Here is a 10,428-nt window from a genome sequence, read left to right as displayed (position 1 = left end):
CGAGGGGCGCACACAGGGCGCCGAAAACAGTATACACCCAGTGCAAAAGAAAGAACTTTTCCTCCAAATCGCTCGCACTCGAGGACTGACACCCGCAGCTAGCAATACTCTTCGACGGCTAGAAAGAGATCAGCACATGTCGGTGAACGTGTCCGAGTAGACCAGCTGGCGAATCATCTCGTAGCCCGCGGCGGGCTGGTTCATGGGAACGAGGTGGCCTGAGTTGAGAAAGACGAGGTTCCCAAACTTGCCGGTCGCACGCAGCACGCCCGAGGGGATGCCATTGACGGTCCAAGTGCACGCCGTGGTGTTCGCATACTTGCTCGCGTCCGCCCACTTGCCCTCGTTTGCGACCACGTCCACGGACTGGGCGACACCGAGCGCGTTGCAGCTGCTGCCGTCGTACTGGCCCGCGTACATCAACACCTTGTACTCATTGAACAGCGTCGCTAGCATCTCGTCCGGCAGGTCCGAGATCTGCGGCTCCCACAGGGCGTCGCTCACCTGCGAGACACAAAGCCGAGGGTGCAGCGCTTGTCGCCGAGATCCGCGGCCACTATGGTCGGCTCACGGGGTTGCCCGGCTTGCCGCCATCCTGCTGCACCCATTTGGTCTCGCCGACGTTGAGTGCCTTGCGAACCTCCTCCTTGTTGAGGTACTCGCCTGCTCAACAGCAGCAACGCGTGAGAGGCGCTTCGGGTGCCGGCCGCGAAAAGAGACTGCGCGTGGCTACTCAGCCAGCCACTGAGGGCAGAGAATTCGTCAGCCGGCGATCGGATGTCGTAGATGAACTTGACTGCCTCGCCAAAGACCTTCTCGAGCGCGTCGCACTTGAAGTAGGCGCTCTTCCACAGATCATGAGATGGCACAGGCCGCTCCTTCATCTCGTCAATGGCCTCGAGCTCCTGCGGCGCGGCGGCAGGAGGTAGGTGCGGGCGCTCAAAATGAGCCTAGGGCCTGACCCTGTCCTCGAGAGCACGCGCCTGCTTGCACGCCTTGAGGTTCTTGCGCGCCACTCGCAGCTTCTCCGGATCCGTGTACCCGAGCCCAGTGGCCATCGTCACCATCGCCTCGGTCTGCAGGTAAGGGTATAGCACGCCGTTGCCGATGGCCATGCCGACGAGCGGCATCGCCACCGGTTCGCCTTTCGCCACCAACGCCTTGTTTGTCTCATAGACGTGGTAGCAAAAGTGCGGGATCCACTTGCCAGCAAAGGACTCGCCCGTGACGTACACGTCGGAATCCTTATACTCTGGGTGGATCTTGTAGAACTCTGTCATGCCCTTGAGCAGGTCGGCTGCTGCCTCCTCCATGCTCGCGGCGTACGTCCCGGTCGCGGTGGTCGCGTAGCCGGCCCCCACAGGCTGATCCCACATCATGACGTGCGCGAGCTCGTGCCAGGGTAGGCCGGTCGGAGTAAGCGTGGCGGCGTCCGATTGCAGCTCAAACGGCCCGATCTTCTCAATCAGCCAACCCGTCATGGAGGAGGCGCCCGGCCTGCACACGCGAGGCGAGGCATCGGGGAGGAGGGGCAGGGAGTGGCGGGCGGGGGGCTGACCACTGGGGCGGAGCCGCACCCGCCGTTGAGCCATATTACGATTGGCACCTTGCTCTTTTCCTCCAGGTCGTCCTTCACGCGGCTTGACTCGGCAAACCAGTAGAAGAGCTTGTTGCGCGCGGTGCTGTTGACCGTGACGAGGCCAGCGTACTGCACGGTGTCCAGCGGCGGAGCGCCCGGCAGCGAGGTTACGGCGTCGGGAGGGCGAGCAGCAACGGTTGCGCTTGCTTCAAAGCTCTTTAGCGGGAGCTGGAGCAGCTGGGCCGGGAATGGAAGCAGCTCTGAACCGGCGGCGAAGAGAAGCAGCGCGCCGAGTGCGATGCCACCGAGGGCTAGGGAGGCTGCGCGAGTGGACTTCGCACGATCAGCACTTCCGAGGAGTGGGATATAGGGAGCCGGCCCGTCGGCAGCCATGTGTCGAGTGGATTGGTAGTTATCGGGACGGCCGACGTCGTGGACGGTCGTTGCTCCCCGCCCCACTTGCGCCACGCAGGATGGTTTGGCTCACGGGCGTGTGGGCGGAGGACAAGAGGCACAACCAGCCCATGAACCGCGCCTACTACAGCACCATGAAGGGTTCGGGCGCGATCGCGCCCAATGTCACTCCCCCGGCGCCACCAGGGGCGCCAAAACCATCCTCGCCAAAGCCAAGTTACCAGTCGGCCCTGCACGAAGCCAACACTAGGTCAGCTGGGTTCTACAACGACGCATGGCAGGGTGGGAAAATCATGGGCAACGACTTCTGGCCCATGTGCTAGAATGACGCTTCACTTGCTCGAATTGCCTTCATTCAGCGACTTCACGACGACGGACTCGGACACCCCTGCCTTCTCGGAGTTGTAGGCCTCTTGGTAGGGAGGAGCTTTGATTTCCGGCAGCTTCACCGAGAAGCTTTCGTCCCGTCTCGTGACGCACACTTTGGAGTCTCAGTTTCTCTCGAACTATATTGTTTCGACCAAAACGCAAAAGCAGGGCCTAGGCTCACAACCGCGTGCTCCCTTGCCCAGCGCATCTGCCGAACATGCACACGCTGCTCCCGGCCGCCGAGCCCGCCCTCTTCCTCATGACGGCGGCGGCAGCGGCGCCCGCTAGAATATACTCGCGGCGTCGGCTCCCCTCTTCAGCCCGCGCGCCCCTCGTTGCCCCTCGAGACCGTCGCTCACATATGGCGTGAGCAGAGGTGGAACGCTCGAGGCTGGTGAGCTGTCCCTGTGGCAGCCTCCGTCGCGCGCCCTCAGGGCCGCGCGTGTCGGCGCTGTCAGCGTGCTCGTCGCAAGCCACGAACGTGCCGCAAACCTCGAAGCGGGGGGTTATTTTCGCTTCCGGCACAAGCCACGAACGTGCCGCAAACGTCCGTCTGCTTGAGGTTCTGCACGGAGCAGCAGAGCCGCTCCGGCGTCGGCGCGTCCACCCAGGTCGGGTACCAGCCATCGCTCAGCCGCCTGCAGAACCTCGGAGGCAGGCTGGTGCGCTCCAGAAGGAGCTGTCGCAGCTGCGGCTCGAGCGGCTTGCGCAGCACCAGCAGCACGTCGTACCAACACACGGCCGACCACGAGGGGTCCCATGCCGAGAAGTTCTCCCACAGGCGCCCGTCGCGCGACCACTTTTGGCCTTTGTCGCGGCAGACCTCGAGCGAGTCCCGCCAGTAGCGCCCCGTCGCCCCCACGAGCACCGGCCGCCCTCCGTCGCCCTCGCCCAGCAGGTAGGTGTCGTATCCCCGCCCATCCGCCCACCGTTGCAGCCTGAACAGGGAGGGACCCTCGAGCAGCGCCGGCGTCGGTGCAGCCGGCGTGGCGTCGTTCCTCCGCTTCATCGCGCCCCAAATCGCGGGCGACATCTTGTCGCCGTACTCAAGGAGAATGAAGGGGACCCGCCCCTCGCCGATCGCCTTGTCGGCGCCGCGCAGCACGGCGAGCTCGTGCCCCTCCACATCCACCTTGAGCAGCAGCACCTCTCTGCCGTCAAGCCCGCGCCGCCGCAGCTCGTTGTCGAGAGTAACCGCTCGCACCTCGCGCCCTCGGTCGCTCGCCACGCCGTAGTTTCGCTCGAGCGAGGCGGTGTTGTCGCCCGCGCCGGGGCTGTTGGCGATCTGAATCGACACAGCCAGAATCAAGGGAGCACCGCGTGCGTACGAGGGCTACGGGTGGCAGTGCAAACGGCGGACTGTCGTCCTCGAGTGCTAAATCTTGGAACACGCGCAACCATTTTGACCCACCAGCCCGACGCGTTCATACGGCTAGCAGAGAGAATTAGCTGTCTTCCGCATGTAGACATGATCGAGAAGGCTGTCTTCCGCATCTAGATACAGGCATGATCACCTGGACCGTCCTCTCCGTGTTGCTGAGCGGCGTGTTGCGGAGCACGACCCACGGCTGGCCTATGCGTCAACCAGAATGCATGGGCCGAGGAGCTGGCGGCGGCGACAGGGGCGGCGTGGCTGGAGGCGAGGGCGAGAGCGGTGGCATGCCGGACGGCGGCGGAGGCGAGGGCGGCGGCGGGGCAGGCGCCGTCAGCAGAGGCGACGTTGGCGGTTTGCCCAGCGTCGTCGGCGCAGTCGGTGCAGTCTCGCGCCGGGCGGCCGACCGCCTTGCCGATGAAGTCTTTGAGGCGGCTGAACGGATGCACGCCAGGTTCGAACCCGAGGATCATCGCCGAGCTCTCGTTCCACAGCGACGCCATCGTCAGAACGTGGGAGATGTCGCCTCCGATCGTGTTGTACGGTGCCGCGCCGACGTCGACGAGGACCGGCGGAGCCGCGGCGCGCCGCCGCCCCAAGCTCAGCTCCGCATCGCGGAGAGCGTTGATCAGCTTTTCGACATGGAATCCGGCGCCCCAAAATTTGCTACGGCCGTTTGTCAGAAAGTAGGCCGTGTGCGCCCTTGCGATCTGCGCCGTGACGCGCCGGCTGCTGAGGCGCGGGTCGCCGCACGTCGCGGGAGCAGGCTGCATTCTTCGACACAGCAGCTGTCACAAACGTGACGTGGCGGCACTCAAATAAATAAAACGGCCGCGTCTGAGACGAGAGGGGATTTAGGGACATGTGTCCCCGCCCTGCACGATCTTGGTGTGAGGGATCTTCAATCCGTGTCCCCTCACCCCTCGTCACAACCCGACACGGAAGAGCGGCAAGAGGCACTCAACGGGTGGGTGGCGGTTTCTTTTTCGTGCGCTTCCTGCCAGGAAAGTTCACTCCTCTTCCTTCAAGGGTGGGCAGCACAGAGTCTTTCCCCTGACTAGCAGTCCTCTAACCTCGCACGCGCGACGAGCCGTCTCTTGGATGCGCATCTACCTAATAAGGCGCTGACTACTCTGCACGGGTACCCGCCGCACCGCCAAGCGCACTGAGTGGACCTTCTCTTCCCCGACCGCCTTTCGTGACTCTCGCTCGCGCCGCAGCTGCTGGTACATGCTGTCGCGCTTCTTGCGCTCCACCCGCGTGTCGATCTGCACGACCGCTTGGATGAGCAGCTCCTGCTGAATCCCGAGCAGCCGCCGGATCCGCTCGCGATGGCGCTTTTGCTTGGCGCGGCCGCGGAAGGAGAGCAGGATGAGCGTGGCCGCCTAGGGGTATGATGCTGCGATGACCACGGGCTCTGGGCGTACTGCGCAAGGAGCGGGAGGATCGCAGCCACCCTCTCTTCCTGCCCAGCCCTACAGGTAGTGAACGATCGTCTACACACATCAACTGCACATGCGCGCACTTCCAGTAGCGGCGCAACACGACGCCGAGCAACCGACGTCGGCACATACAGCTATATCATACTGACTAACAGCTAACTACTCAAGTATTGATATTAAACACGGCCATGCTCATAGGGTTACACCAATCCTCGCTACTGTACTGTACGAAAGTGTGAACAGGTTGGAGCAGCAGCTCCTGACCACGGCGCCGCAGGCGCCTGTTGATGGGTCCAGGTGATAGCCCTGGATGGGCAATGCATACGCCTCACTGGGCCTTAGATCGCCCGACCGCGTCCCGGTGCTCTGCCGTCGGATTTGTGACGCCGCCGCACCGCGCCGCGGCCGGGGGCCCGCCGGAGGACGAGGATGGCCGTGGCGGACCGGGACGAGCTCTGGGAGGTTCAGTGTCAGTGAGTATATTGTAGAGGCCACCCATGTGCACAATATCTTGACTGAGAGCTAAGCCAGGGGAGGCGATGCCGGGGCCGTACAGCAGCTTGATGGTGCTTCGCCGGCGTGCGTCCCGGAGCGGTGCCGGACGGGCGGTCCTGGGGAGAAAATCCGGGGACAACGCCGACGCCGCTCTGATTCGACTTTTAACTTCAAACAAAGACAGTCGCACGCGCCACAGCGCGGCGCGTGCGACTGTCAGGAGCGGATCCGTCAGTTAGTCGTAGGTAGGTAGGTAGTAAGGTGAAGAACAGCCAGGCTCGGACTGGACACCAACGCGGTAGTCGTGTTCACGCCGGCATCGTGTCCCCGACAACGTGCCCAGACTTTAGGCTACCCGGGTACGACAGTACCCAACGCGGCCAAAGGATATCCACCTCGAGAACCTCGAGAACGGTGCCAAGCCCCAAGGGCTCAAACAACAGCGCACAAACACAGACAGGCGACCGGGGGTCACGTGTGAGGCTAGAGCAGACCGCTCCGCTCCGCCTCTAGCAATCTCGCCGGCCGCAAGGCCGGACAAGACCGATGCTCCTGTGCCGCCTCCACCCCGCTCGCGAAGTCCAGCAGCGCATGCACACGCAGCTGCAGCAGCTCGGATCGACAACCGAGCAGAACGCGGCCCTCCTCCAGCATTGCGTGGACCTTTCCTATGACCCGCAAGGCGCCGCCACCCGGCTCGAGGCGCAAGCAGCCGCACGAGCACACACAACATACGACCAGCGACCATGCGACCAACAAACCCTATATGGTCGCCAACCTCTCTCGACGCCGGCTCAGTTCGCACCAAGTTGACGCCGGCTCAGTTCGGAGCGCACGTCTCCTCAGGCGCTGCTCCATGCCGTGAGGTCCGATGTGCTCACGCGGCGAGAGGCGGTCGCGCTGATCTCGGAGCAGCCGGCACAGAGCTCTCGCTCCGCCGAGGCTGTGAGGCTGCGCCGAGCTCACCCCGAGCTCGTCCGAGATAGGAGCTCCTCGAGCTCGACTTCGGCGCTGTGCACGAAGACGAGCAGCTCCTCCTCGTGCACAAGCCCTTCCAGGAGCGCACTCCACATGCCGATACCGTCGAGCGCCCGGCTCTCCACATGCCAGCAAGAATGAGGAGACAGACGCCCACCATCACAATAGCTCGCGCCGTCCTTCGGTCACCTTAGGTGCGTATGTCGGCGCCGTCGAGGCCAGCGCCGACTCGCGAGGCAGTGTCTGGGAAGCGTCTGGGAGGTGTTTAGGAAGTGTGTGTCTCTAGGCCAGCTGGCGCCGACTCGCCCGACGAGCCGTCGCTGCACGAGTGGCTGGTGGGGACGCACCCGTCCGTCATGACCGCCGCCGGCACCACCCGCGTCTGCCACAACCTCGACTACGCCACTAGCGGCGTGGTCGCTTGTGCAAAGTCCGAGGGCGCGGCGCGCGAAGTCGGCCGTCTCTTCGAGGCGCGGAAGGCGCGGATGCTACGCCGCCTTTGTCGTATCTCGGCTGCATCTCGGACAGCTCGGCCGTATCTCTCGGGGCAGGCGCGGAAGCTGTACGCCGCCCTTGTTTTTGGCCACCCGACGTGGGAGGAGCGCAACATCTCAGCGCGCATCGCGGTGACGGCCCGCAAGTTTCGTCAGTCCGTCACGAAGGCTTCCTGGGGCAAGGCGCGGGCAGTGTACGGGATGGACGAGGGAGGGGCAGGCTGCTCACACAAAAGCACAACCCCGGTCCCGAATCGCACGATAGCACAGACACGCAGACACAATAGCACAGACAGGGTCCCAGGCTGCTCACTCTGCACGTGCACCGGGCCTTGCACGAACGCCGTGCCGGCTCCTGCCCGTGTTCAGGCGTGGAGATGCGAGGGTCTAGCCTGGCCCTTGCCCCACCACCTCGTGTGTGGGGGGAGACGCCTACCTGACCTCCCCTTAGGCGGCCAGGACAACGGCGACCGTCGCTGCGCGCGGAAGGCTCGTGCTGCCGCCGCACCAAGGGAAGGAAGCGTCGCTGCTGTGGCTGACGCCGTAGACGGGGCGGCGCCACCAGCTGCGGCTGCACATGGCGCACATCGGCCACCCCATCGTCGGCGACGTCACGTACGGCGCCGACCGGCGCTCCTACCGCATGTTCCTGCACGCGGCAGCGCTCGAGCTTCCCTCGGCCGGGCTGCTCGGGCGTGCAGGGGCGGACGGCGGCGCCGATGGCGGCGCCGATGGCGGCGGCTCCGGCTGTGCGGACGATGCGTGGGTGCGAGGAGTGGCACCGCTGGCGCCGCGGGGCTGGCACAACGCTTTCACGCCGTCGGAGCCGCTCCGCAGCCCCGCGTTTTGGCCGGGCGCGGTGGGTGAGCTGCTGGGCTGCGGCAGCAGTCACAAGGGGCGCTCAAGGGGTCCGAGCCGCTGACAGATGAGAGAGGGGAAATCGCGTGCCCGTGACCCGTGCGACTCGAGATTCTGGGGCACTCTGCTGACGAGGACTGTGCGAGCTGCGACGAACGACGTCGACGATGTGGGTGCGTGTGCCGTGTGGTGTCCTGTCGTCGGGTGTCGGCTGAGGGCTGTCGCAACTCGCATCGCTTTTCATTTATTTAAAAACTCAACCTATGCGCCGCCGCCGGGCGCCGGCGTAATATCTGTGAAGTGTGTGATCTGTCACCTCAGATCTCATGCCACCGTCCGCGGGCGGCGGCCGCGCCTCTCGCCGTACACAGCACAGATAGGGAGAGACCCATGCCCCCGCCGTCCCCGCCCGCACACATGCAGATAGTCAAATGCGGGGCGTCGCCCACCTCCTCCGCCCGCACGCCAGCATGGCTAGGGCTGCGGCGGGGCTCAGCCCTCGACGGCGAGCGCGACACGTAGCGATGCTCCTCCCGGCGGCGCGCGCGCCCCTACCCGCGAAAGTTGGCCGCCGGCTTTGCCGCGCCGGCACGGCCCAAAGGCACGGCCAAACAGCGGCCCACGCGCGTGCGCCGTGTCCACGCTGGCTCACGCGATGGTTGGCTCCTCGTCGGCGAGTGAGGAGGAGCCCATGCTGACGGGCTTGCCCAGCAGCCGCAGCGCCGTCGCCTCTATGAACCTCTGGGAGAGGCCCGCCTCCTCGTACTGCTCGCCCATCGAGCCAGCCTCGATGTACTTGTCGGGCAGCACCATCGGCCGCGCCTTGAGCGTGCCTTCGTCCAGGAAGCCGCCCAGCGAGAGGTAGTGCAGCACGTGGTCGCCAAACCCGCCGATGGAGCCCTCCTCCACCGTGATGAGCACGTCGTGCTCCTCCGCCAGCCGCGCGACGAGCGCCGTGTCGAGCGGCTTCATCCATCGGGCATCCGCCACCTGCGGGGAGGGGGACAGACCACGCCGTCAGCAGAGAGGGACGACACGCCGCGGACGCGGCGCCGCGAGAAGGGGAGAGAAGGAGAGAGAAAGAGAGAGAAAGAGAGAGAAAGGAAAGAGAGAGAAAGAGAGAGAAAGAGAGAAACAGAGAGAATCTCCGCCACCGTCACGCCGACGTCCGCGTGCGCGCCCTCGATCGCGCGCGCCGCCAGGACGGACTCGGCGAGCCGCGTGCCGAGGGAGAGGATGGCGACGCGCGAGGAGACGTCCTCGCGCGCGCCGCGCACGACGCGGCCCTTGCCAAGTGGGAGGGCCTTTCCGCGAGCAGGGTACTCGTCGAGCCCGTACTCGAAGAGGTCGTTGAGCACGTCGAGACCGAGCGCCGAGCCGCGCGGGTAGCGCAGCGCCGTCGGCTTGTCGTCGACCTCGTAGATGGTGCGCATCATGTTGCGCAGCTCGACCTCGTCCGACGGCGCGCAGAGCGCGATGCCAGGGATGCATCCGATGTAGGCGAGGTCGAACGATCCGTGGTGCGTCGGGCCGTCGTTGCCAACGAGGCCGGCTCGGTCGAGGATGAAGCGGACGGGCAGCTAGCGGCGGGGGAGGGGAGGCGTGAGGCGCGAGGTGCAGGGCGCGGGGTGCATGTGGGTGCGCGGGGCGCGGCGGCGGGGGAGGGAAGGGGGGGGGGCATCCGGGCGGACGGCGAGGAGGTAGCAAGGCGAGGGGAGAGGCCGCGGCGGAGGGCGGGCGGGGCGGAGGTCGGCCTTCTGAATCGCAACGTCGTGGATGAGCTGGTCGTAGGCGCGCTGCAGGAAGGTGGAGTAGATAGCGCAGAACGGCTTGATGCCCTCGACGGCGAGGCCGGCGGCGAAGGTGACGGCGTGCTGCTCGGCGATGCCGACGTCGAACGTCCTCTTCGGGAAGCGCTTGCCGAACTTGTCCACGCCCGTGCCGCCCGGCATCGCCGCGGTGATCGCCACCACGGACCGGTCTGCAGCTGCGAGGTCGATAAGCTGGGGAGGGGTGGGGGGGGGGGGGGGCATGGAGTTGAAAGGGGGGGAGGGGTGGGGGGGGGGGGGGGAGCCCAAAGGAAAAAGGGAAAAAAGAGCCCAAAGAGCCCCCAGTCGGCAAAAACGGAGGTGTCCCAGGGCCTCTTGGGGGGGGGGGGAAGCTTTTTGCCCGGGGGGACCTCAAAATTTGGAACCCCGGGGGACTTGTCTAACACAGCCCCTGAGGGGGGGAAGCCCTTGCCTTTGTCAGCCTTGAAGTGCAGAAGGAAGGGTTGCTTGCCCCCCCGGACCCGGATGTTTTCAAGGATCGGAACCAGGTTTTCGAAATCCTGCCCGCCCACGGGGCCCATTTAATAAAATCCGAACTCCTGTTCACAGGTGGAGGTGTGAGTGGACGCCGTTCACATCGACCGGGGCCAATGGAGCC

The 10,428-nt window shown here is 65.3% G+C and overlaps 5 protein-coding genes across 5 annotated transcripts in view; 1 reads left to right on the top strand and 4 right to left on the bottom strand.

The window, feature by feature from the left end:
- The window catches only part of EMIHUDRAFT_227038 (hypothetical protein), a gene marked incomplete at both ends in the record, with an annotated part of 2,241 nt that extends 269 nt beyond the window's left edge, over window positions 1-1,972 (bottom strand). The window contains 5 exons of the mRNA XM_005788305.1: window positions 137-504; window positions 572-663; window positions 746-905; window positions 963-1,497; window positions 1,578-1,972. Coding sequence (XP_005788362.1) covers window positions 137-504; window positions 572-663; window positions 746-905; window positions 963-1,497; window positions 1,578-1,972 — 1,550 coding nt within the window. The remainder of the gene's footprint in view (window positions 1-136; window positions 505-571; window positions 664-745; window positions 906-962; window positions 1,498-1,577) is intronic.
- Window positions 1,973-2,816: 844 nt separating this feature from the next.
- EMIHUDRAFT_227036 (hypothetical protein) lies at window positions 2,817-4,237 on the bottom strand (the record flags this gene model as incomplete). The annotated part of the gene is made up of 3 exons (XM_005788304.1): window positions 2,817-3,695; window positions 3,877-3,930; window positions 4,142-4,237. 3 exons carry the CDS (start codon window positions 4,235-4,237, stop codon window positions 2,817-2,819), a joined length of 1,029 nt encoding a protein of 342 aa, XP_005788361.1.
- A 554-nt stretch (window positions 4,238-4,791) lies between these two features.
- On the bottom strand, window positions 4,792-5,240 carry EMIHUDRAFT_227035 (hypothetical protein; the record flags this gene model as incomplete). The annotated part of the gene is made up of 3 exons (XM_005788303.1): window positions 4,792-4,800; window positions 4,880-5,119; window positions 5,235-5,240. The coding sequence occupies 3 exons, from the start codon at window positions 5,238-5,240 to the stop codon at window positions 4,792-4,794; spliced, it is 255 nt and encodes an 84-aa protein (XP_005788360.1).
- Window positions 5,241-7,005: 1,765 nt separating this feature from the next.
- On the top strand, window positions 7,006-7,690 carry EMIHUDRAFT_227033 (hypothetical protein; the record flags this gene model as incomplete). Its single annotated transcript, XM_005788302.1, has 3 exons — window positions 7,006-7,101; window positions 7,201-7,389; window positions 7,595-7,690. 3 exons carry the CDS (start codon window positions 7,006-7,008, stop codon window positions 7,688-7,690), a joined length of 381 nt encoding a protein of 126 aa, XP_005788359.1.
- Window positions 7,691-8,232: 542 nt separating this feature from the next.
- Window positions 8,233-10,428, bottom strand: part of EMIHUDRAFT_440786 (hypothetical protein) — a 4,383-nt gene continuing 2,187 nt past the window's right edge. The window contains exons 5-7 of the mRNA XM_005788301.1: window positions 9,756-10,004; window positions 9,156-9,581; window positions 8,233-8,991 (exon numbers count right to left, since the gene is read on the bottom strand). Of these exons, the coding sequence (XP_005788358.1) occupies window positions 8,650-8,991; window positions 9,156-9,581; window positions 9,756-10,004 (1,017 nt within the window). The 3' untranslated portion in view covers window positions 8,233-8,649. The remainder of the gene's footprint in view (window positions 8,992-9,155; window positions 9,582-9,755; window positions 10,005-10,428) is intronic.

This window comes from Emiliania huxleyi (genome assembly GCF_000372725.1).
Source record: "Emiliania huxleyi CCMP1516 chromosome Unknown EMIHUscaffold_136, whole genome shotgun sequence".
In the NCBI taxonomy this organism is placed as follows: Eukaryota; Haptophyta; order Isochrysidales; family Noelaerhabdaceae; genus Emiliania; species Emiliania huxleyi.
The sequence above is the reverse complement of the archived record's forward strand: the minus strand, read 5'-3'. Positions and strand labels throughout refer to the sequence as shown.